Here is a 26004-nt window from a genome sequence, read left to right as displayed (position 1 = left end):
AAGGATCACAAGACTAAACATAAGGATCCCTCAATATAATCCATTACAACTTGTTAGTTCCACTTCTGATGAATGTTTAGTTTTCTGATTTATCACAGAGTCAAGGTAGAAGAATTTCTGTTTGTAGGCAAACACTCAGTTGCTCAGAAAAGAGATGAGTTGCCTGTGTATGGTCTCTGTGTAACTCAGGAATTTACTGTGACTTTGGAAGAATAATGAAAGCCATTTTTTTCAAGTAGGATGTTGAATCAGTGCTGTGGTGTTAAGGAGGGTTGGATTTTTTGTGAACAATCTGATGTGTGTTTATGTGAATTTTGTGACTGCTAAAAACCTTGAAGTTTCTAGGTCTCAGAAATTCATTAATTTAGGCTTATTTTGTTTATAAAAGAGACCTCTCTTCTTGTGGCTTAGTGTCAGTTTATGAAGGTTTTTTGTGTGGCCATAGTATAGTCCAAGCATTCATTCTATTAAAACCCATTTAATTGGATTAGATAAGGAGAGTTGGAGAGACTCTGATCACTGTAACAAAGAGTGTAGTGGTGTTTGATTTGATAATAGATGTGTTGAAAGCAGAATATAAACACAATACAACGTATTCTTAAGATTATTAATTTTGGAAGCGTAGTTCTCTCTGCTAAGAGGCAAACTCAGTTGATCTGTCATAAACATGCTTATAATATCAATGTCATGTTATGACTAGTTTATTTTGGCATCAAATCTTCCACAGCAAATGTGAGTTGTTAGACTTTCACAGTAACAAAAGTTTGGTGGTATTTCACCATATGTGGCTTACATCTGAATAAAATTTGAACTTGCCTAAATATTAATGAATGTCTTTTTACTTGATTCCAGTAAAAATGCACTGTACAGCTTCTTCTGTATAGACTAAGGCAGAAATCTTGTCTTTGTCCAAGGCTGTGCTGTAAATCAGTGGATAATACTTCTGACTCTGAGAACATCAGCACAAGGTCAGGAGTCCACTAATAGTGTTCTGAGATGGGGATCTTGAGGCTGTTGAGTTGTCCATTGTCTTTAAGAAAAGGTCCTGTTTCTCTTTCACTTCAAGCAGGTCTTTTTAAAAATAATAGATTAGTGGTTTTATTCATTGTTGTAACATTAAAATGAAATAACTCTTTGTGAGATCAAATGATAAAACCACAATAAGTATATTCAGTATAGCTCATTCCTTTTTATATTTTCCCTGTGTGCCTTTATGACAGAGGTGTCAACTATGCATGAAATATCCTGTGCTGTGTCACATGGCAGAAATTTTTAGATGGGATTTGTATTCCTTGATTATTCTCTTATTTTATCATTTCAGAGTGGATGATGATGAAACATACTGCAGGGCAGTGACAGAGTACGCTAGAGCATGTTCTCACGCTGGGTCCCCGGTGCGGGACTGGAGGGATGACTTTCCAGCCTGTAGTAAGACTCTTCAATAAAGCATACTACATGACCTTTGAGATATCCATGTATTCAGTTCGAATATTCCATCTTGACAACATTTTTCCTTGTAGAACTCAAACCTGATACTCAAGCTGATCAGCCAGTTTCACTCTTGCTGACAAACAATGAAGTCAAAGACTTGCTTGAGGAATGTTTTAATTCCATTGTGCTATGATTTAGATCCATACAAATTTCATGTTTCTGTGGATTTATTGAAACATTATGTGTGCTAATCATATTCTAGGACAAAGAGCAAACATCTGTGGAGATTTGCTGTTGCTCTTTATCCCAGAAGACCTCTCAGCCTCTACTGGCCCTAGAACAGAATTAATGTAGTTAATCCAGCTCCTTCTTGTTATCACTACCACCCATCAATTGCAGCTCATTCTCATGCACAGGGCTTAGAACTGGCTGAGATATGAGCACATTCACAGAATGTCACAGATGATATAGCTTATGAGAGGGATGCTATAAGGATTTGCTAAAGAAAGACTTAAACGTGGACAAGAGCTTCACCATAGTTCATCAGTTAAGACTCTTCCAAACATCCACTTTACTTAATCTGATTACCTATCTATACTAGAAGAGCTGGAGAATGTTTATTTGTCAAAAATGGATTTTCTAGCATGGAAAGAGAAATTGCACTAATGTTCAGTATACCATGTTTTTTTTTTTTTTTTAGCTGAGAAGTGTGAAGACACCTTTGTTCACCGTGACTGTATCAGTTGTTGTCCACCAACTTGCACATATGAAAAGGATTGTCTTGGCAGCAATCTACACTGTTTAGATGGCTGTTACTGTCCAGATGGTAAATACTGTCAATGTTATTTCAAAAAATATGTGTAAAACTAATATTCAAGACCTATAATGATGTCTAAATATACTGTGGTTAAAGTTAATGCCTGAAAATTATAAATATTATAAATTCTGCCCTAGATGTTATTGTCACTGTGATTCTGCCCTTTATTGTGTGATAAACATTTATCTAAAATATGAAGGTGTCTCAGCATGCAATATCAGTTAAAATCTGGAACTGTTACTAGTGCTTCCTACAATAAGATATTGCACAGATTTAGTCTACTTTATTTGAATTATTAAAAAATCTATAGAATTTTTGCTTAAACAGAATGGGTCATGATCTGTACAAGAACCCAAAGTTTCTGAAACCTGTATGGGACAAAAATTATTGACTGGACTAGGAACCATCCTAGTTCTAGACAGACTAAAGATAGTGAGATTTCAGAATCTTTTCAATTTTGAGTCTGTACGGTTTTACATGCTTAAGGCAAACATTTTTCATAAAGCAACGATTCAGAGTAACAACTTGTTATTAAGGAGCTGAACTCTGGGCTTTCTGCACTCGTTGGACAAATGTTTTTGCAGGTCTTTATTTAAGACTGATAACATCACCTCCTGGGAGATTGGAATGTTTGAGTCACATGGGGAAAGAGCAGTTTGTTAATTTTTTTTGTATCTCATTAATTAACTTGTTTCCCAACAGGTCTCATTATGGAAAATGGAACTTGTATCTCTTTGTCGAATTGTCCTTGTGTTTATCATGGAACTGCTTTCCCTGTAGGCTCAAAAATTGAACAAGAATGTAGCAACTGGTATGTGAAAGCCTGTGTGTTTCATCTCTCTAGGACTACTGTCCATAGTTAGTTTAACTTAGTCACACTTAAATTTTAAATAATAGTTACTGATTATGTTTTACAGTCTGAAGCCTGTGTATCATTAAAATATACAGGGTATTCTGTGTGAATTCAAGGCATATTAATTAACTCAAATCTACTTATTTTGCTAACGATCAGAACATTATTACTCTGTTTTGTGATTTTCCTTTTTAGTATTTGTGTTGGTGGCATTTGGAACTGCACTGATCATGATTGTCCAGGTATTTGTATTTCATTACTCTTTTCTCACTTCATAACAAAAATTATAAATTTTTCTAAAGACAACAGAAACCATATATGATCAAGGCTTTTGGCTGCCAGTTTAGAAAGAAAGATTAAGCAGGTGGATATTGACAGTAGCTGTGGGCCAGCTGGAATGAAGCTGTTATTTCCCTGATCATACTCATCCTGCCTTTTCTCACATGCTTGTCCTACCTCTGTGCTACGTCCACATGTTGTTTTCTATCTCTTGTTTATGCTTAGTATTATTTTTACTGCCTGTGCAGTACCTAGGCCAGGTATAAGGATCTCCTCACTTTCAGGTGCAACTTTATTGTAAGTAATAAGAAAACCATCATTCTGATCCTGTGGGCTGGATTTTCTTTCTTGTCATAGCAGTTCATGTTTGAATAATCTAAAGATAGCATGTCTCTGTAATGAGTTACATAGAGGAACATGCAGCAGGCAGGTGGTAAAACTCCCTTCATAGTTCTCTACCTCAGACAAAGTTATATTATGAAGCTTGTAAAAGATTTTTTTTTACAAATTAAGGAACCCTCTTTGAATGAGGTAATAAGGCTTAACAGTTGCTAAGCAAGGCTTGAGAGTGTGGATCTGTAATGTAAAACAATTCCTATTGAGAAGCACTCTCTATGTCTTGTGTGTGTGTTGTATGTGCATGTGGGGGGTTCATTATGACTACTTTGGCCTGGTACTAGGGACAGAGTTGCTGTTAGTAGTGGGAGCAGGTTAGATGTGCTCCAGCAGAGCATCTCCTGCAGCCAAAATGGAACTAGTTTGTGTGCTCTGATGCTCTTCCATGGTGTGAATGAAAGTGTGGTAAGTGGGGATAAACTGGAGACTTGCTTCAGCAGTGCATTCCTGATTTGAACTGGAAAAAACCCCAAAAATGTGTGCCCTGATGACACCTGCATCCCCTTTATACCTGTGCTAACAAGCAGTTCCATAATACCTGGAAGGATGGAGAAAGAGGCTTGTCCTCTTTCATACTGAGTCATGGGAAAAAATTGACAATAAGATTCTAGGATACTTCTGAATTGTAGTAAAGAGAAAAGTCTTTTGTATTTTAGTCATAGGCATTTGACCTAGTTAGAACCAAAAGATGCTGCACATGGATGTGTTCTTTATGAGATGATATATACTGGAAATATATGTTTCTAGCATAATTTGTTTCTAAATGCCATTATTGTTAGCTAAATTAAAGTTAGCCTGGGTTGCATACTTAGAAATCAGGAGAAAGTTTCATTATTTTCCTCTCTTACATGATTTGCAGAATAATGATACATTGTTATGTAAGTGAACATTCTTTATACTCTTTCTCTCAAGCTGAGTGCTCCATCACAAGCAGCTCTCATTTCACAACATTTGATGGACGTCATTTTACCTTTCTTGGGATTTGCCAGTACATTTTGGTAAAAGGCACTGGAAAAAACAAATTCACAATCACTTTACAAAAAGCACCTTGTGGACAGGTAAGCCACATTTTTTTGAAATGTTGAAACAATCAGGTCCATCCATATTTCAGACAATCTTCTGTAAGTTCTACTGTAAACTACTAGGTAATGTTAAATAGACAATATGAACTGAAACCATCTTACAGCTTTTTTTTTGTAATTATTTGTGTTGCTACATGTTATACTGCCCTTTGTAAAAGCTATTGCAACTTTAGAGGATCAAGTCTAAAGAGTTACTCATTTATGCATATTAAAGTTGTGTACACACCTTTAGTTATGGTACCAACAGATGTCAGGTTTTGGAAAAGCTGTGTTTGGCAGAACTGTAGGTTTAATGCATCACTATTTAGGCAAGAATTTTTTTTTGGTAGCTTTAATTTGATATGTTGCAACATATTTAATTTATTGGAACAATGCCTTTTAGAAAACCATTTATGAGACTGTTTGAAAATATTCTGGCAGATATTCAACAACAGGCTTTAGGAATGAAGGTGCTTATAAAGAGTACTTACCTGTGAGAGTGGATTTAATGATGCTGTTAGGCTCTCAGGAGAAGGAGCCTTAAGACTGTGACTCACAGCTGACCATGTGCTGAGGACAGGACTGTCTGAACACCTCAGCAAGGAGCAATGCCCTTTCAAAAGCTTGATTATGAACTGGTGCCTCTCTGCCTTTCTTGTAAGCACCTCCTTCTCCTGCACAGGTGTTGAGACAGCTGTTTCTGCATTTCAGGTGGTCTCAATCATGAAATGTTTGGTTAGGTAGCCACTGAAAAATAAGGTTGCCACTGGTAATAACCCTTTGTAGAACTCTAGGCACCTTGAAAAGTTTCTCGATGAAAAGAGAGGGGTCCCTGGGGAGCATAAGATGCTTGGTTTCAGCTAATTCTGTGTTGGCTTTTGTCCTGCGTTTAGGTTCATAAATTCTGCCTGGATTGTGTCCTCTAGTAACAGAATTGCACACTAAAACGATGCGTGTGACATGGTTTATAGGTCACAATTTTTCAATAGTCAGATATTTATATATTATTGTAATATCATACTGGACAATTTATGTCCTTTTTGTCTGTAATCAGAGATTGTCACTATATTTTATGTGTGCCAAAGTTTCTTTTTCCTGCATTGCTGCATTTGTGCTCTGATTGCAGCAGCTTGATTTAGATCAGGTCAGACTCTTGCTTTACCAATGGCTAACCCATCACTGAGCAGTACCCAAGATGGCCGTGCAAATATGGAATTTTCAACCCAGTATCAGTACCTGGGGACCTCTGTCCACTTGCTATAATACTGCCGTAATAGCTAAAATGCATTCTCCTAGCATATGAAGATTATGCATAAGCAATGTTTTACGATGTTGTACATGCAATTTTGAGCGCCTTGTTTAATGCTTTGAGTGATAATTTACAACTGATTTACCTGTTGACAGTTCTGATATTTCCTTTCTATATGCTTTATTCCCCCCCCCCCGCCCCCATTTGTTTGGTCTGTTTTCCATGGTAATATTAATGTCATTGCCTCTTTGTGATGGTGAAACTTGTTCCTACTTAGGCCTTTGACCACGCCTGCATTGAGTCTATAACACTGGTTCTTGAAGATGATGTGAGGAAACAAGTAACTCTCACAAGATATGGTCAAATCCAAACTGTCCCTAACCAAGTTTTTAACCTCAATGGTAAGAAGTACATGAAGAAGAATATTACCAGAGTCCACATTCTGTCTCTTATATGCTCCAAAACTTTTTAATAATATCAATCTATGAAAAAGGAATTTCTTCAAACATAACTTATAAAGGCATACAATAACTTACTTCTTAGAACATTAGTAACAATTATAGAAATTTACTTTTATCATCTGTAAAACAGTTCTTCATTATGGCTTCATTTCTTTGCATTTCTTATCTTACAGAGTACCTAGAAATTCCACTAATTTTGTTTGTGTTTAGGGGAAGAGAGGTAAGAAAAAGAAAGGAGGTGAAGAGACCTTGATGCTAAGGTCTAGCTTGTTTAAAGCTTTTTAGACTAAATAGAATGCAAAAGAATCCATGGGATTTATATTGATTTTACTGCTGACTTATGTTGTGATTTCAGACAGGTTACTTAACGGTTTTGGAAAGCATAGTAAAATAAACCAGTCTTAAAAGCATGTTATAAAATTAAGAACTGAAGGTAGAAATGATATTGCTAAATTTTGAAATTTACAGTGACCAGTTACTGGAATTTTACTCTCTTTCTAAAAGAGTAAAGTGAGACTAAAGTTCTTACACAGCCTTCAGCAAAACAGATTTTTGGGAGTCCTGTGCTGGTGATTGCAGTTATGTCTTTTCTTCATTGAATTTGTCCAGTCACAGTACTGCTTTTGGCATTCAGTTTCCTATGGCAATGAACTTCATAGCTCAGTTATGCTCTATGTTGGCAGTTCTGCTTCATAATTTGATTGATAACCTAATTTTATTTCTTTTGAATTAGTCCCTACTCACTTTCTTGTCTCTTTCCACAGTCTGCAACAAATATAATCTATGAAAAGTATTTTGGTGTCACATTCTTGATAATTGTGTGTATCTAGTAAGTCTAATCCTCTAAGGACATCTTTAAGGATTTTATCCTCCTCTCTTGGTTTATGCACCTGAGTCTGTGTGTGTGTGGATGTGTAGAGGCTGCTTATGAAGGTAGATCTACTTTAAGCCTTCAGCTGCAAGTAGCCCAACAATGTGTAGCAAACGAATGCTAACTGTGACTGTGAAATTTCCATTTCCTCACATAATGGATTTGCTGGGAAGGAAAGCTGGGAATCTGATAGGGGCTCAGTTCACATACAGTCCAAGGAAGGAACTATACTGATGTCATGTCAATAGTTGTAAGAGAGAACCTGCTATCCAAAGATTCAACACGCTGTACAGACATCTGTTAGTTAGTCTTGTAATATCACTGGAGGCTAAGAAACAAGGAGTTTCTTGTCTTGCCTTCTCATTGCCAGAGGCTTGCAGTTGCATTGCCTTCTTCTAAAAAAAATAAAGAAAGGTGCAAGTATGGTTTCTAAACAACTCGCAGGTACAGAAGGTGTGAGTTTTTTAAATGTCAACAGTAGCTGGAATTCCTGACTCATGTTGTTACTGAAAATAAGCTCAGATGGAGAATGGGTGAGGATATTTGGCTGATGGTGAGGTTGTGCATAGTTTTTCATTTTATGTCTAAGTTTTCAAAATTTTTTTTTTGTTTAATGGGTAAACCAGTACAACCTGGAAGTTGGGTTTCAGTGACTTTGTTTTTCTTCTTCTTTTGCTATGTTCAGGGGCTATTGAAATTCAGAATATATCTTCTTTCTTTGTTCAACTGAAAACTAGTTTTGGTTTGAAGATACTGTTTGCTAAAGATGGAGAGAGGATCTATGTTCAAGTTGATGTCAGGTGGAAGAGAAGAACATTAGGACTGTGTGGAACTTACAATGGAAATTTAAGAGATGATTTTCTGTAAGTTTCATGATGTGCATTTATATTGTGCTCAATAACAAGTGAAAAGTTTTGTTGAACATAACCATCTGATTATTTAATTTCATTAACATGCTCAAACTTTATTAAACTAACCAATATAAAGTGTCTTAATTAAAATGGCAGTCACTTTTATAAATATGAAAATCAAAAATTTAGGCATTCTAAGATACTTTGCTAAGTAATTATAAGAAGCTACCATATTTTTAGAAGTTACTGGATCATGATATTATTTGAATGTACTTTTCCCTTTCCTGTTGCTCCCTTATCTTCAGAGCAAATATATGAGCACTGAGAAAAAGAGTGGGTGATAGTACTTACATCATCCTCACATGGTTGACACTTACTACTAGTTGATTTTCCTCCCTATATGAAGTTTTAATGTCAAAAAAAAGTAATTCTGAACCACAGGAGTATTTCAATTAGAAGGGCACACTTTCCTTACTTTTTAACCTTATTTCCTCCAAAGTTCCTCAAGCTATAATGTCACAAAACTTGTCTGCACAGCAGACTTGGAGTGTGGGAACATTTTAACATGAATAAAATATTGAGGGAAAAGTTTCACATGCCCTCTCTTCTTTTATGCCTCAGAGATGGAAATTCTTTTGGCATGTTGACTATTCAATGTGACTATACATCTAAGCCTTTTTAATGAAATTGCATCCTCACCCATGTACACCCTTAGGTCAGCAGGATGCTTGCAGTGTTCATATTTTCCTTTTCAGATCTCCAGCAGGGATGATAGAAGGGACCCCACAACTTCATGCCAATGCATGGAAGGTTTCCTCAGCTTGCTCCATGCCTATCAATATCCCTGTGGTTGATCCCTGCAACGTGAATCAGCAAAATGGTATGTTTTACATGGGAGTCTGCACTTAGCTGTATCTTAATATTATGGGACAGTTTTTTCTTTTCTCTGTGAAAAAGTTGCACATACATGCATTTCAGCTTCAGGTTTAGATGTGCACGATGTGCACTTTTTTTTCTTTTCCTTTTTAACCTTTTTTTTTTTTTTTTTTTTTTTTTTTTTTTTTTTTTTTTTTTTTGCATAGGCAAAGAACATTTTTCCATACATTTAGTATGCAAAATGAAGTAAGTACTTGATAAATAAAAGCTAGTTGGTCATTTAGTGCTGGGTATACTGGCTATAAGCACAAAATTCTGCTGTCTACTATACATGCAGATTTTTAGCTATCTATGGTCCTGTAAATTATGCCAGTTGAGAGGAAAGATTGATACATGTTTGTTAAAGAAAGTACAGGAGACAGTGTTGAGATCAAAAGTCCTGTCTCTGGCTTCTCCATGCTTATTGCATTAAAAATTTCTTTATCCTCCATCTATGTTCTCTGACAAAAACTGATGCAGACAATCTGAGAGCCTTGAATTTGTTTAAATTCCTGGGTAAAGATTTAGTTTTGGCTGGTTGGCATGCCTATGGTTTGTCTTGAACTTTCACTGTCTCCTTTTTGCATTGCTGTTCTTTTCAATTAATGAAGACAATGGGTAGACTGTAGTTGCCAATTCTGACAAAATGTAGTCTAATATTTTTAATATTTCAGACATCATATCTCACTAGGGATGTGGGATTTATCCATATTTAAAGTCTGTTGAAGCAAGGCTAGAATAACAATAAATCTCTAACAATGTGGGGAATTCTAGGAGTTTTTATACCCTCCTTGTTGTCTATATTCTCAAGACAGCCAGATCTCTCAGCCAGATCTGCTCAGAGCCTTCATGCCTCACCCTCAGTTCTGTGCTAGCTCAGTGAAGGTGAAGTTTGGCATAAATGTGAGCTGCTTAGAGTAGGAGAGTGGACTGCATGACTTTCTGAGGGTCCTTTCCAGCCCAAATTTCACTATGATGCTCTAATAATCACAGTGAAAAAGCAGTGGAGAGTGAAGTGATCCATATCATGCTACCAAGCACAGGCATCTTTTCCAGGTCTGAGATGATAGTGACCTGATTAACGAGAGAAAAAAAAAAAAAGAAAAAAGAAAAATATTGTTTGTTTGGTTACTTATTTTGTCAGGTTAATTTTCAACTGAGTTAAGTTCAGTCCTTGAATCTAGTTTACTGAGAGAGTCCAAAAAATGTGAAATTCTTCTGTCAATGTGCGTATGTGGAAATGAACATGGAGGTTGAAGGTGCATTCTTTTAGCAGCAAAAATGGCTTAAATATAATCCACATCACAGAGTTCCTTAACTATTCCACCACTTGGGGTGGTAGTCTGCTTCAGTGGCCGGAGGGCCAGAGGAGGGTTTGTTGCTGCTAGAAGGTGTATGGCCAGTTTGGGATTTGCATACCCTCAAGCTCTGCTTTGTCATACTTCCTGAGACCACATGCCCGGAAGTACATGGCCATTGTTGATGTTAAAGCTAAATGAATGTCAAGTAGAAAAACCATATTCCAAGCTTCTGGGGACTCTTTAACTATTCTTTTGAAATATATTATTTCGGCATTTAAATTTCCTGTGCTATAAGAGGAAGGCATAACTGTTTTAGTACAGTTGTTTTTATCTTAAGTGGAGTTTACTGTTGAGGGAGTTGCTTGTAATATCAATTTTAAACCGTAGCATTTTACAGACAGGTATGGTATGCAAGTGTTTATTGCACACCTGGCTATGTTTGATTTTAATATTCCATGCTATTCATTTGACTAACTGTTATATTAAAATGGATCTGGCTAAAACAATGTCACCTTCTCTTAGCTGGGTATGCATCTCACTGTGATATCATCAACCAAGACATGTTTGCTCCCTGCCATGCCTACATCAGTCCAGGGCTATACTACCAGCTCTGCCGCTTTGATGCGTGCAAATGTGGAAGCAGCTGCCTGTGCAATGCTTTGGCGCACTATGCTTATGTCTGTGGCAAGCACGGCGTCATCATTGACTTCAGATCTCATGTTTCTTACTGTGGTGAGTAACATTTCCATAATGGAACATCTTTTAGAAATGTGTAAAACTACAAATTTCAATCACTCCACAAAATAAAGGGGCTGGCTTCTTTTTCCTGGAAACTAGAATTTGCGCAATGGTGTTCTAGGGGAGAATGGTAACAGCCGTTAAATTTGGCATCTGAGTTGGAGCCCCTGAGCTACCTCACAGGGAGTGTTTGCCCTTTCTACTGGTCACAGAGAGAAATGGAATTCTTTCTTTGAAACCCTAAGTCATATGGAAGCCACTATCAGGATAAAGTAGTCAGGGAGTGGCCAGAGTAGAGCCATTCCCTAAGGGAAGGCAAGCTGGGCTGCCAGGGGCTCCCTGGGTGAGCAGGGCAGGGTGGGCAGTGATTGGACAAGTAGGATACAGTAATGATTTAAAACAAAGCATTTCACAGAATCTTGGAGTATCATGAGTTGGAAGGGACCCACAAGGGTTATTGAAGTCCAGCTGCTGTATTTCTGGTTCTAAGCAATGCGTCAGCCTTAGCTAGACCATTCTTCACCTCTTGGAAGCCTGAATGACTAGGTAGATGCCCATTTTGACATATAGAAAGAAAAGAAAGCTACTGTTTACAAAACAGATGATTCCAGTCAAAGAATTATTTTAACAAAAACCCACCTCAATGCACCTCAATCTAAATATTTCTAACTTAAGAAATTGGTAAAACAGCATATTTTTCTCATGCTTTTCAACTAAGCCCAGTGCAACAAGAGACCACCTTGCTTTGACTTTATTGAACTTCCAAGATACACTATTTTGTTTTCTATTTTTCACATTTTAAGACTATGCTGTTCTTTCTCCCTCTCCTCCAGCTGTGATGTGTCACAGTGGTATGCTTTATCATCAGTGCTCTTCTTTTTGTAAACATTCCTGTGCTTCACTTTCTATGGTAAATATCTGTGCTGATGACTGTGCAGAAGGATGTAATTGTCCTGATGGAAAGTATTTTGAAGAGTCGGTCAACTTTTGTGTATCAATGTAAGTAATAAAAAAATAGAATATATGTATGGGCACATTTTCCTCTTTCCAGCAAGATTTAAAGTAGCTTTTCTGCTGTTTCCCTCAAGATGTAGACTGCCTAGAAGATAACAAACAATATGTGAGGATTTAATATTCTGTCTTACTAATCAATAGTGAGGCCTCATCTGCTTCTGTGTGTACATACATCTGCTTCACTTTAGAGCAGATATGTCAAACTGCTTTAGAGAAGGGTAGTGAAACTTTTTAAGTTAATGGAATAGCATTTTCATGTGAAAAACTTGTTTTAACATTTGAAAAAAAAAGAGAGAAGGAATCTACAAAGCAACAATCCAAAAAGTAAGGGATAGTATTGGAAGAGTGGCTAGAAGTGGCTTTTTTCTGTCTCAAATTGCAAACCTCTTCAGTTAAATGGGAGGAAATGGTCAGTGAGAGAAAACAGTTTTTATATGTTGCATACCCAAAATTTTACAGCTTACCACCATGGGTAGTTACAGAATTATTTCTGTTCATTGCAACATATATTTTGAAAAGATCAGTAAAGTTCATACTATAGGGATAAAGACAGTTTTAGACTATTCAAGAGTATGAACTACTTATTCACATATTTTTACCTGGTTTCTAGGTAATTCTGTTGCTACTTCGAACCTGTCTGGTTCTTATCACAGAGTTAATGGATTTTGCTATGATAATTGCTCTACCTCATGATTTTAACAATACTTTGAATGGGAACTGCATGTTTTCATTCTACTCCCATAACTGAGAAGAAAAAAGTCCTTTGTATTAGAATAATGCACATAAATTTTTAATATTAATTAAAATAAAAATTTATTTGCTGTTTCTAATATTTAATATTGGAAACAGCAAATAAAAAGTACAGAGATTGAGGAAAATCCTGGCTTTGTTGAAGATGATATGAGTTTTGCCACTGACTTCAATACAGTCTGAGTATCATCAAGATTTTGTCTTTCAAATAATATTGCACATAAGGATCGAGTTAATGAATTAATGTTATGATGAGACCTGCATATCATATCAGCTTGATAAATAGAGGACCCTTAAATCCCATTTCATTGCTTTTCTACCTAAATGCATGAATATTCTTTTAACAGATCTGGCTGTCATTGTCATTACAAAGGCAGAGCACTCCAGCCTGGAGAAATCCTTCCTACGCCAACAGGCTCCTGGTAGGTTTGAGTGCAAGAATTTTATCTTTCTTGTATCACAGTTTGGACACATCTTTAAGTGATTTGAGAATTTTCCTCATGTAGATTTAAAGTTTGTTGTATCAAGATTTTTTTTTTGCACACTTAGTAAAAGAGAGCCTAGTATAAATTGGATTATGTACCTGATTATTTTAACAAAATACCTGGAACATTCTGTAAGCTATGGTGGATAAGGTTTTGTGTTATACTGCCTGCATCCTAAATCACCTGGCCCTCCATTCTCACAGAGGTTGACATGCTCAGCTTTTTTTTATTTCAGTGGAAGTTAGGAAATTACATAGAACATAAACTATGAATTTAGGCCCTCTTTACAGATCAGGAATTAGAAACTACCAAGAAAATATTGAGCATAACTCAAGCTTTTGGATTTTAATCTTCTTTCTCCTCCTAATTTCTGTTCAAATTAGGTTGAATTGAATTGTATAATCTTTTTTAGCATGGTGGCTACAAAACATTTTTCCCTTGAATAAACATGATTTTCCTTTTCTTTTCTAGTCAATGTTTGAATGGAACAGTGAAATGTATTGAAGCCACTACAGAAAACATAGGTAATTTACAGTCTTATCCCATATGAAAGTTGCACAAATAAAGAATTTGATATTGAATAGTAATTTGGTTTTCTCCTCATATGTATTTAAATGATGAGATACTTTATATCACAAAATATTTAAAATAGGAGGTTAGGAGCACAAATAGTCTTGGGGGTTTTCCTCTCTTTTTCTGTAGCGTAAATTCTACTACTCAGTCACTTGGGAAATTAAAAGAAATAAATAATTGCATGTGACATCTAGGTCAATGTGTTCTCATGAGAATAGCTATAATTAGGCTCACTGTCCATGTTTAGGAAGCTTTAAGATCTTGATTTCTAGAAAGTAAATTTTTAATGCATTTCTAATGGATTTAGAAGTACCTTGAAAATGATGCCACTTCTAAGGGTTTTTTCTGCCTAAGGTGTAATGGCTCCATCATTAAGAATGGACTGTGTGAGATCCAGGACGCATACCTCCAGATGCTTAATATTATTGGTTTTTTACATTAGAACATATATTAATTTTATGTGTCTATAATATAGATTATATTATAGACTGCTATTCCAATTGCATTCTCATATGAACTGTAATGTAACCTCCCTTTGTATCCACATAAATAGATTGTCAACAAAAACAAATAGAAAACCTTCAGTGTAAAAGAGCAGTTGATCTTATTTAACCTTCATTTTGCATTTGAAGTTCACATATGCCCTGAAGGAAAAATCTACTATGACTGCAGATCTCCTGTTCCTGGGTTACCAGCATCAGGTGTGAATTGTGGGATCTCTTGTGCGAACCTTGCCATGAACTTCTCCTGTGTCCCCTCACTACCCTGTGCAAGTGGCTGCATTTGCCCCCCTGGGTAAGCTTTGTTGGAACAACCTGGAGCACAAGCCAAATGCATATTTTCCACAGTTCAAATCTGCAATTTTTTTTTGCTTTTTAAATTCCAGTGGTATCACACTTCTAATTTTGAAACTATTGTTCTTTAAATTGTCGCAGATGCACAGTAACAGCTAAAAGGCCATCAGATATCCAGCTTACTACCATTCCAATTGGCTGGTATTTGGGACTATCTGGACAGGAGATGACTTCCACCATTTTCACAGTTTATTTTATTTGAATATAAAACCAAACATGACAAAATATTTTGATGTAAACCATTTGTGCTCCTGCTTACTGCTGCCCAAGTCTTTGTCTCACCTAAATTTCTACTCAGGCTTATGTTGTTGATGCCCAGCCCGCGGCAGGGAGGGCAGGTGTATGGACTGGTTTCTGCCCTATTTCTCTTCATTCTCTCTGTCCTTTTTTATTTTATCAGCTCGTGTTTTTGGATTTGAAACAGTCTTTGAACTTGGCAAAGGTCAAATCCAAATATAAAATGTAAAAACGTCTGCTGTAACTTGTGTCGGGATCAATCACCACTCCTTCAATTTGTTTCCATTTCCTCCCCTGACACCTCCTGTGTGCACTTGCAGATTGAGGAGTCAAATATGCTGTGCAAATGGCTGTAATTGCTACTCATCTCAGGTGGAGTGCTCGTTTTTCTTTCTCAAGTTTCCATTTTATTTCACTGTCTGTGTAGCCAGTGGTGTCCTGACAGTGTATCAGTTGTGCACAGATCAGAGTATAAATAAAGACTGTCACCATTCCCCTTCCAGCACCTTGTGATTTTCATAGATGACTAAGCACTGGTGAAGGTAGAGATTTCAGGCATAGGTATTTAAGATTTCACTAGTTCTTGCCTGGTATTCTGTAGTCCTCTAAAACCTCTGCCTCAACAGTACTTAGCTTTCAGGACTATTAGTGTTATGAGAATAACACTAATGTTATTTTATAACACTAATAATTATTAATTATTAATAGCACTAATTATTAGTGTTATTTTATAACACTAATAATTATTTTCAGCACAAAAAGTTCATGGATCTGTAAAAGTAATAAACTGGTAACAAACTGAAACATCACTGTGGTATTTGCATGAAATTAAACTAGTATTATTGACTTCAAAGTTCATTTGAAAATTTGAAGAAACTAAAACAAAAGTCAAAAAACAGAGCTAAAGCCTTGCTTTCACAGTCATACTATTTTAAATTGAGTATTACTTGATTATTTTCTGAAATATAACAGGAATACAGACAAGCAAAATCCTAAGTTTCTGTCAAATAATAGAGTAAAATATATGAATTATTTTTATTACATAAGAGAATAAACAGTCTTTTAGCTATGAGGTTGAAAAGTAAGTGTATAACACTTAGTGTATTTAGTAATGTCCTCATTGTTAAATTACACTTAACTATGACTTTCAGCCTCATGGTTCCAAAAAGCGAGTAAGGCTTTTAACTAGGAAGGGGCCAGCTGTATTATCTTAAAAATTAGTTTCAAAAGATCGCTTTTTTATGCAAGAAAATGTTAAACATGTATCTCCTGCTGTTAAATCTAAGTGGACAAATCATTAAAAACTTGTTGTGAGACATTTTACTGTAACGTAGTTTTAAAAATTCTCTTAAGTTGCCGTTCTTCTCTTTGGTTCTTCATTTCCACCTTATTTCTACTACTACCTATTGTTTAACTGAATGACCTAAGCTTTTGGGGTGGAATCCTGAATTCCCCTAGAGACTGGCACCTTATTCTAGCACCCTGGGCATTTATGGTGCTTGTAAAGTAGAGCAGTTTGTGCGTGGTATTGAAACACTTTCCTTTGGAAAACCATGAAATGATGGACTCCAGTATGCAAAAAAAATGGTTTCCTAAAGTAAAAATTGTTTACATTTTCTGTTTTTAAAGCTCTTGCACAACAGTTTGTTGTTCTTTTAATCAGTAGTTGAAGACGTGAGAAAGAATTAGAAACGCTGGAAGTCTCTGATATATTTTAGATGTTGAATAATGTAACAGCCCGAATTTTCATGAAGAAATGAGCTGAGAATGACAGTGAATTCAAAGATACCCAAAGATAGACTGAAAGTCACCCTTACACTGAGCTGGAGATATGGGGCTAAACTGAGTTGCAGAAGCACAGAATGTGGAAAGGGACTTCATGGGGCTAAAATAATCTCCTGCCTTTAGGCAGCACCAGCAATACCCATGTTATTCTTGGGAGACATTTAGCTTCTATTGACAGAGACTAAGTACCTTCCTAAGCCATCTGTTCTGGTGTTTTCCTATCCTTGAGAAATTTTCTGAACACTTGACTCTTTTACTTAGAGCCCATTACCGTTTAATGAACTGGTAATGGGGTGAAGAAAATGAAACTGTGTATTCATTTCAACCTCCAGTGAAACAATCTCTAGACTGTACTTTGAGCCACGTGTTGCATGACAGCTCCAGGAAATTTTCTCCTGAAGAACAGCACCAGGAGTGTCAGTAAAATTTTTGCTAAGAAAGTTAAAATTCCTAAGTAGGTGGAAATGAGATAGCAAAATTGTGGTTGTCCATATATCTGGGTCACTTATTGATTTAATTAGATTTGACACTTTTTGCATTAAATGCCTGTTTTGTCTTAACCTTGTTAGTTGTTTGAGCTTCCCTTGTGTAGGCAAGTAACCTCCACCACTGCTCTTCATAAACTGTGCAGCAAGTGCCATAGGCCAGTTCACTGTTCTGCACGCAGAGCAGGACAGGCACTGTCTGTGCAGAGGAGCAGGCACTCCAATCCAGCTGCTTTCCTGGCACAGCAGAACAGAACAGCAGAGAGGGAAGGGCAGTCTGGCCGTAGCCTCAGCAGCTTTCATGGTACCCAGACTCTCCAGAGTTTTCAGAGAGGAACACCTACCCTACTGGCACTCCTGCATGGGAACTGCAGCCCACACCAACTGCACACACTGCTGCAGCTGTGGGCTTGGCAAAGTCTCCAGCTGTGCACAGTGGAGGTCATTTGATTTGGACAGCTTTTGCTGATGAAACAATTTTCCTTAGCTGTGTGGAAGACTGGTTGCTCTTGGTGGGGTTTCAACAGTACTTTACACATTCAGTTACATTGATCTTCTTTTGGATTTACTCTTTCATCTTAATAATTTTTTTTTTATTTTGAAGAATGGCTGAGCACAGAGGGAAATGTTATATTCCTGACAGTTGTCCATGCACCTGGAAAGACAGAGAATTTCTGTCAGGAGAAGTGATAACTACTCCATGTTACACCTGGTGAGTTCATTTTGCATACTTTCAAATCATCTGGATCTAGACCCAAAGTGAAACTGATACAGAAAATGTGTTGTGTACTTTGAAAATCAAAAATATATATGCTTGTTTATAGATAGAGGATATATCTTTTATTAGGCTTACTGATAGGCTTGGATAAGTAGGAAGACTTTGGGTTGAGTGCCTTTTCAGATCTGAAAAGGAAGCTGAAGATATCCAAGTTAAAAAGCAGTCAAGAATAAACACTTAATTCCACACATATATGTTAGTCTCTGAAATGAAGATGTGGCATTTTGCAGAATAGAATATAATGAAAGACAACCAAGGAGAAAAAGAGAGATATGCTAATTTCCTAGCCAAAATATCTATAATCAGTTAAGTGTATATTTAATAATGAAAAAAAAAATGGCATGGCAGCTTTTAATCAGTTAAAAACCACACTGGCAAATCAACTGAGGATTTACACTTACACAAGCAAAAATAGAGGATGCCAGTACTACTTACATATAAATTTGTGTAAGCCACTGAATGTAACTGACAGGAAAAGTAATCTTGCAAAATATCAGCATTAATTTCTTAAACTCATTCCATATTTGTCTGATATCCTGAAATCTTACAGGTAGCAACTGGAGGTATTTTCCTTTGAAAATTTACAGACCTTTATAAAAATTTAGAAAAAATAGACTACTGATGTCTTATGAATGAGCTTGTTGTGGCTTTGTCCCTTATCTACACTGGAGGCAGTGATGGAAATATTTGCATAAGCCCTGCAAAGTTTGAGATTTTGCATTTATTTTTAATGCATTTTTATTGTACAGATGGGCTAATGGCAAAATGTTCAGCACTTTCTTGCCATGGCATCACCAGTATCCTCAGAAGCAATTCACAGTATAGCTCTCTGTTTCAAGGTCTGAGAATATTATTCCATTCCTGAATTTCTGTGTGATTTGAAATAAAGAACACAAGAAAGCATTTTCTTGAAAATATACAGCAGAAGACTGCCATTAGGAGGAGATACTGATTATTGGCTTTCCATGCAGTGTTTGTCGGAGAGGTGTCTTCAACTGCACCAGTTACCCCTGCCCTGCTGTGTGTACCATTTATGGAGACCGACATTATTACACCTTTGATGGGCTGGAGTATGATTATGTCAGTGACTGCCAAACTTACCTGCTAAAGGTAAGAGGATTGGTCATATGTTTTCTTGTGTCCTCAAGAAAACAAGTGTTTTGAACATCAGGAATTGGTCTATATAAACAAACGTTAAGAAAACAGCTGTAGAACAGATGTGGAAGAAGCACCTGTACATGACATTTTGTGCTCATCTGTTTGAAATGGTATGTGGGTGTGTTCTTGCATATCTCTATGATTTGGAGAAAAAGAAAAATCAATGTTTTCTGTTCTATCTTAACCATGCTTTTGTCACAATGAGTAAAGAATAACAGTGGAAACTATTAGAACTAGGTATAATCCATAGATTTATTTAATAATTATCTATAAACCCTGCTTGGCCTAGGGTTAGTGATGAGCTCAGGCTGCTTGGAATTCTTCTTGAACATGATCTGCATCAGATCTGGATTGTATGTGTATAATAATATCAAACACAATGATTTCATAATTCAACAGTTAAATCACTCATTGAGATTGTCTGGCAGCTACATGCTTATGTTCCTCATAACACACATTTAGAGTACATTGCTAGCTTTTTGTTTAAAAATACCATTACTTTGAAAACCATGACATTTAAAAATATAGTCTATTACTAAAACCACTATTGTTTATTATAATTGTTGCTATTTTAAGATTGTCTGTGTTCTCAGTTACAGTAAGATGTTTAGAAGAATACTCATTTTCCTGACTGTCTAAGCTTAAGAATAAGGCATAGTTTCCCAACAAAGACTACTGCAAATAGTTTATTTCAAGTATGTTTTAGTAGAGTATTCACAGCTGTGAAATAAAATACATTGGTTCCAGATTTTTTGTGTGTTTTTAAAAAGAAAAAAGAGAGATTTGAAAAAGAATAATACCTCACAGAAAATTCCTGGCATGTATCATATATGATCAAAGAGCTCTTACTCTTAGAGATATATGAACCTTTGTACAAGCCTTACTTCTTTAAGATGCAAAAAATACTTTACCTGTAAAATCATCTTGCCTGTATGATGATGTGGAAAGGTAGGTTATCATTTCTTAATTCTTGTGCCATTCATTCAGAGATGTTTTTAAGACAAATCTGTGCTCCTTTTTCAAACTTTAGTATGGTACTGGAATATTTGGCTTTTACAATCAAATATCACCTGTCACTCTACTGTGTAAGAGCCTATCTGGAAAAAACCATGGGGGGCATTTGTCATCCAAGAATAAAGTTAGCAGCCAGATAATCAAGGCATGTGGCACACTGCCAATAGGCCATTCTTCAGGTGAGCATGACACAAATGATGAAAATGCTGCCTATACAGATCTGCTTTTCAAACTTCTCAGACTTTTTTTGCAGCTTTTCAAGCTTAATTTTTTTCCCAAACTCAGCTAATGTGAGAAAGTATAGTCTAATTTGTTCACAATTTTTCTTTCTTTAGTATATGGAAAGCTGTCATGACCTATATTGAAGGATTCTTTAGCATATATTAGGCACTGCATAATTATGTCTGGAACAGAAGATGTATTTGTGGGCTGATTTTTGACTGGGAAATGTTTAGAGAATTTTTAAGGGAAAAAAAAAAAGAAAAAGAAATAAAGGATGGGATTTTATGGGAGATGCCCCAGAGTTTTGAGGGAACTAAAACACACAACTGATGAACTATGTGGCATGCAACCCTGGAATAAGAGGAATGGAAGATGGCAGGATAACCAAGTATTTTAAAAGGACTTAATGGCTGAATTTTACAGGAACAGAGCAATATGTCTGATTTATATATGAAGGAACTTAATAGAAATTTTAATAAAGAGAAATTGCAATGGGGGAAGTGTTGAATCACCCTGTTTTTTGTTTTAATAAAAGAAATTAATGCATTATGAGTCTTCAGACTTATTCTGTGAAGGTAATATATGGATAAGGATAATTCAAGTTAATATGTGTGTATTTTAGCTCAAAGATCTTTTGGAGAAATATTTTAAAAATATTTTTTAGCAACTACTCTCATAGAGGATGAGAATGAATATTCTTTGAGACACAAATTCACAAAATCACAGAATGGGTCACCTGGTCCAACCTCTCTGCTCAGGCACATCCTAGAGCACATGGCACAGGATTGTGTTCAGACAGCTCTTCATTATCTCCACACCCTCTCTGGGCAATCTGTTCCAGTGCTCAGTCTCCAGCACAGTAAAGAAGTTCTTCCTTATATTAAGCAGAACTTGCTGTGCATCTCTCTCTGCCCATTGCCTCTTGTTCTGTTCCTTGGCTGAAAAGAGTCTGGTTCCATCCCCTTGACATTTATGAACTTAGATGACATCCCTATGACATCCCATCTCAGTTGTCTCTTCTGGAGGTTGAACAGGCCCAGCTTCCTCATCCTTTCCTTGTAAGACATATATTCCAGTCCCTTCATCATCTTTCCCTCTGCTGAACAAATTACAAGTCAGAGGTTAAAACACAAGAGTAAGTGGCTTTTTTTTTTTTTTTTTTTTTTTTTTTTTTTATGAAGGGAGAAATCCTGGTGAAATCCCACAGGGATCCATGCTGAGACCTGCACTCAGCAGCAGAAACAATTTTGAAAAGGTGATGTGAGGATTGCGGTAGAGTATTCTGATGATAAAAATTCAGTCTGAATAGCTGAAACAAAAGCTTCAGGAGATCTTATGGCAGAAAATACTGCATAATAAAATAAAAGAGGAAATTCAACAATGAACAAATGCAAACCAATGAACGGAAATAAAACCCCTGTAACTACATTACTATATTGTGACATTTTAAATAGTAGTATCTAAGTAATATGAATCTACCTTGAGCTACTATTTGTTAAGGAGGTATGTAAGAGAGCCCTGTCTCTTTTAGCCTATTATCCAAATAGAGAAGCCAGATGAAAGGTGGAAAAGTATATCTACAAGTAGAAAATTTATGTTCCTTGCCTAACATCTTGGCAGCTATCCAAGGCAGTAGCACCTAAACTGTGCTACCTGTTCTATAGACCAATTTTTTTTTTAACACAATCACAGAATCATAGAATGATTTGGGTTGGAAGGGATGTTTAAAGGTCTTCTAGCCTTCTGCCATTGGGGTGTGTGCAGTATGCTTCAAGTTTTCTGCCTGTAAGGTATCACAGATCATAGATTTCACAGCTGCTAATACACATCCCATTGATTTAATGCTAGTTTGCAGTGCTGTTGCAAGGCTGATTTTTATGGATAACATGAAATGCTCACCAGACTCCTGAAATTGAAGCAGCTACAGTGGTTGTATTACTGTATATACAGAACTGTAATATGTTTGTTCTTTCCCTTTTATCTTTTATCCTTTAATCTTTTTCCTGTAAGCAGTGGACTGCTTTGTTTCTACTAACAGAAGTACCCTAAAGATGTTGTAGCAGGGCAATAAGGGAAGTTATAGCTACAATCAGTTTGTTGGCATATGAGCTCTTCCCAGATATAGAACTGAGTGCAAGAATTACAATCTGAATCCATCATCCCCAGAGGCATGATAATGTTCTGTTCCCATCCATGTTATCAGCCCTCACTGTTTGATTTGGCTGTTGGCCTTCCTAAATCTGATCTGTTTGCAACTCTTTAATTTGTCATCATATTCCACTGTACCAAACAAAGAACCTATCCTTACCTTTATTATGTTTTTAATAAGGAGCCCTTATGCTCCTTATTATATTATATTCTCCCTTATGTGGGAGAAAAATCAAGTATAAGCTTTCAGCCAATTATGAAACTTACTTGTTTCCAACATCAGTGTCTCCTGTCAGGCCTTTTTGTAATAAGGTGACTGTAAGTGTATGGAAAAGCCCTTTGTAACTAATTAAACAGATTTGTCCATTGGACAGAAAATGACAGAAAATATTTAGATCAGCAATTAAGAATATTAGGGCAGTAAGGTGTCATGAAATGATACATTCACTTTTTTAAAGGAATTAGGAGTTACATGACATACTGATATGTAAAGTTGCTGTATAGATGAATGACATTCACAGAGAAGACATCAATATTTATTTTTAACATTTTAAAATCTCAGTTATTTTGAAGGTTAAAAAAAACCTTAGCAGACCAACTAATTTATCATTGTCGATCATGTAAACACTTCATTTTGCTAATCTAAACATTAATGATAAAATTAAAGTCAAAGAGTTTCTTGCTTGAAAATATTTAAATATATTTTTTCTTCCATTTTCTTGCTTATTGTCTTATTTTACTGTCTTTGATGATGCGACATTCTTCCCTCCAAAAAATGGGGTTATTTTTCTAGCAAACATCTTACTTGCTGTCTGTTTCTTCCACTTACCTGTTTCATAGACTTCTGCTCTTACAGTAAAATTAATGTCTTTCTATGACAAGTGTTGGCCTTTTTTATTTCTGTGGTGGTTTTCAGTCCTGCAGCTCAGAATTTTTATTAAGTCTTGAAGGGTCAGTGCACTTAGAGCCCCTCAGACATGTTCTCTTCTGTGAAACAGAAGAAAATTTTTTCTCAGAGAAAAATATTCCCCAAAAAAATTATTAGTAGCATTTCTCAGAGAAAATATTTTCTCTGCTTTGAGGTAGATTTCAAGCAGGAGTTCAGAGGGATAAACTACCCATCAGAATATTCTCAAATGAGAGCGTGCTCTGTTGCAATGCTTATCTGCCTTTTAAAAACCACTCCAAAACCCCCACTGAAGTATTTCCACTAACCTTAGGTTTCCACTAACCTTAAGTTGTCAAGAAGATCCTAAAGCACAGAAAGGGATGGACTGTTTTGATACGGTATCTTGAAAGATGAAGGTCAGCATAACTAAGGCCTCATCCTCAAGTATTCCTATTTAATAGATTAGTCTTAAATTCAAAGTATGAGGTAAATATTTTCACTTCTTTTCACCTGCCATTAGAGGTTTCAGCATTTTAAAGTCACCTTTTTAAGCTTTTTTGATGCAATCATGAAAACTCTTTTGAAACCAAAGTTGGAGGATTATGAAAGCAACAACCATTTTGAACCATTTGATCAAATAATCAGACCATTATGCCAATTAGAAGCACAGATGTAACTCTTTTGGGTCAGCAGACATTACATAAGAGCCCACTCAAGTTAAGTTCATTTAACAAAACATACATCAGCTCAAGAACCTCCACTACAGTTTCCCAAATGGTTCTCTTATGGCTGAGCAGTCCTCAGAGCTAGATACCTGGACTGCTCTGGGCAATACAGCCAAGGAACTCTTCTCTTGCATTCCCCTTCTTTTGTAACTTGAAGCAAGTTCAAAGTTCTTAGTAAATTATACTTCTATTAGAGTGCTTAATACAGAGGTTGTTTGATGCACTGATAAACTTTTGGCCATTATTTGCTGATATATTTATCTTGAGTGGTAAATTTTTCAGATGATGACTGGGCATAAGCTGGAGCAATCACACAGAAAGCAACAATTTTTCAATTACTGATTTGACATATCTGAGGAGTCAGAAGCAGGATTTATCCTATTCTCCCTTATTGAATTTTTTGTGTAATTTTTCATGCAGCTCTTTTTCAACATCATTTGTGCCAGGTAGTCAGACTGTAGATCCATGAAATTGGCAAAGCTGTAGAATTAAATATTTGGCATGGTCTCTCTCATAGCCTATTTGTAAAATAAATGCATTCTTCTTGCTGTCAGTCACCCTATAGAGGATTAAAGCTGCCAGTTCATGGTTAATCAACATTATCAAGCTGACTATTCATAGTTAAGATAAATCGTTTCTTATAATAGATTCTGGAGATTTTAAGGGGAAAGTAAATAATGTTGAATTTGAAATTACAAATGCTTAAAATTGTACACCAGACTCTAAAAGTAATTTTCATTTTTTCAGGGAATAAAACTGTACATGGGGTTTCAATCAGAGTGCCTTTAAATTTTTAATTAACATATCTAATCCTCAAGCCATATTCCCTTGTGTAGTTTCCTGAGTAAATGATGTACCAAAATATTTCCACCTAAAATACTTGTCAAATAATTTATAGCAGCAGTAACTGCATAGAAATAATGATGTGTTGTGTGAAAATTTGTGCCCAAAAAAGAAAGAGACTACATTTCAGTGAAAAAACTATTTTATGTGAATAGTTTGCCCTGCTCTAGTTGCAAAGAATATCAAAAGTTTTCTTTTTGTTAGTCCCATGATTTCAGAGGAAACCTTTCTGGATGCCCTCTTTTTTTTCTGGGTCTCTGGAAGTCCTGTAAGGGTCAATAGCAAGCTCCCTCTGGGAGACATCCCTTTCCATCCTGTCTTCAGCTGTACCTGTTTTTCTATTTGTTCTATTCCTTCTGTGAGCAAAAGATCTGATTACAGTTTGCAACAGATTTATGCTCTGGTTCCATTTTCTTCAGATCAATGATTTCAGACTCAATTACCTCTAAATGGCTTTCCACCTCCACCACCTTATTGTCCAGACCATTAAATTATGCAGTAAATGAATCACTTTTATTCTCCAACAAAAGAAAGATTTCTTTCAATTTGTGCAGATTAACATGGAGGGCTTCCAGGAAAGGCTTGGGGAAAATTTTCTTACCACGAGAATGGCAATTTGGAGGTGCTGTGTGCATAGTGTGATTCAGAAGTTGGATTCCCTCACTGAGGACTTTGCTATTTAGTGACCTTTTGCCTTGAATTTCTGATATTGGGTTAATGTTCATCATCCAAAAGCCCTTTGGCTATACTGATTCCAGAATGCTTTACTCTTATGGTTGCCTGAAAAGGCAGTTCACAGAATGGCTGCCTGAGGGCCTCTG

At 36.2% G+C, this 26004-nt stretch overlaps 1 protein-coding gene across 1 annotated transcript in view; it reads left to right on the top strand.

Moving 5' to 3' along the window:
• The window catches only part of OTOGL (otogelin like), a 92817-nt gene that overhangs the window by 15546 nt on the left and 51267 nt on the right, over positions 1-26004 (top strand). Inside the window, exons 11-25 of the mRNA XM_053943544.1 lie at positions 1322-1428; positions 2132-2257; positions 2951-3059; positions 3297-3343; positions 4689-4834; positions 6364-6487; positions 8104-8281; positions 9025-9149; positions 11008-11217; positions 12057-12222; positions 13335-13409; positions 13944-13996; positions 14678-14840; positions 18011-18118; positions 19156-19294. Of these exons, the coding sequence (XP_053799519.1) occupies positions 1322-1428; positions 2132-2257; positions 2951-3059; positions 3297-3343; positions 4689-4834; positions 6364-6487; positions 8104-8281; positions 9025-9149; positions 11008-11217; positions 12057-12222; positions 13335-13409; positions 13944-13996; positions 14678-14840; positions 18011-18118; positions 19156-19294 (1876 nt within the window). The remainder of the gene's footprint in view (positions 1-1321; positions 1429-2131; positions 2258-2950; positions 3060-3296; positions 3344-4688; positions 4835-6363; positions 6488-8103; positions 8282-9024; positions 9150-11007; positions 11218-12056; positions 12223-13334; positions 13410-13943; positions 13997-14677; positions 14841-18010; positions 18119-19155; positions 19295-26004) is intronic.

This window comes from Vidua chalybeata, chromosome 5, assembly GCF_026979565.1.
Source record: "Vidua chalybeata isolate OUT-0048 chromosome 5, bVidCha1 merged haplotype, whole genome shotgun sequence".
NCBI classification, from domain to species: domain Eukaryota; kingdom Metazoa; phylum Chordata; class Aves; order Passeriformes; family Viduidae; genus Vidua; species Vidua chalybeata.
Note: the sequence above shows the minus strand (reverse complement) of the source record. Positions and strands in the feature narration are given on the sequence as shown.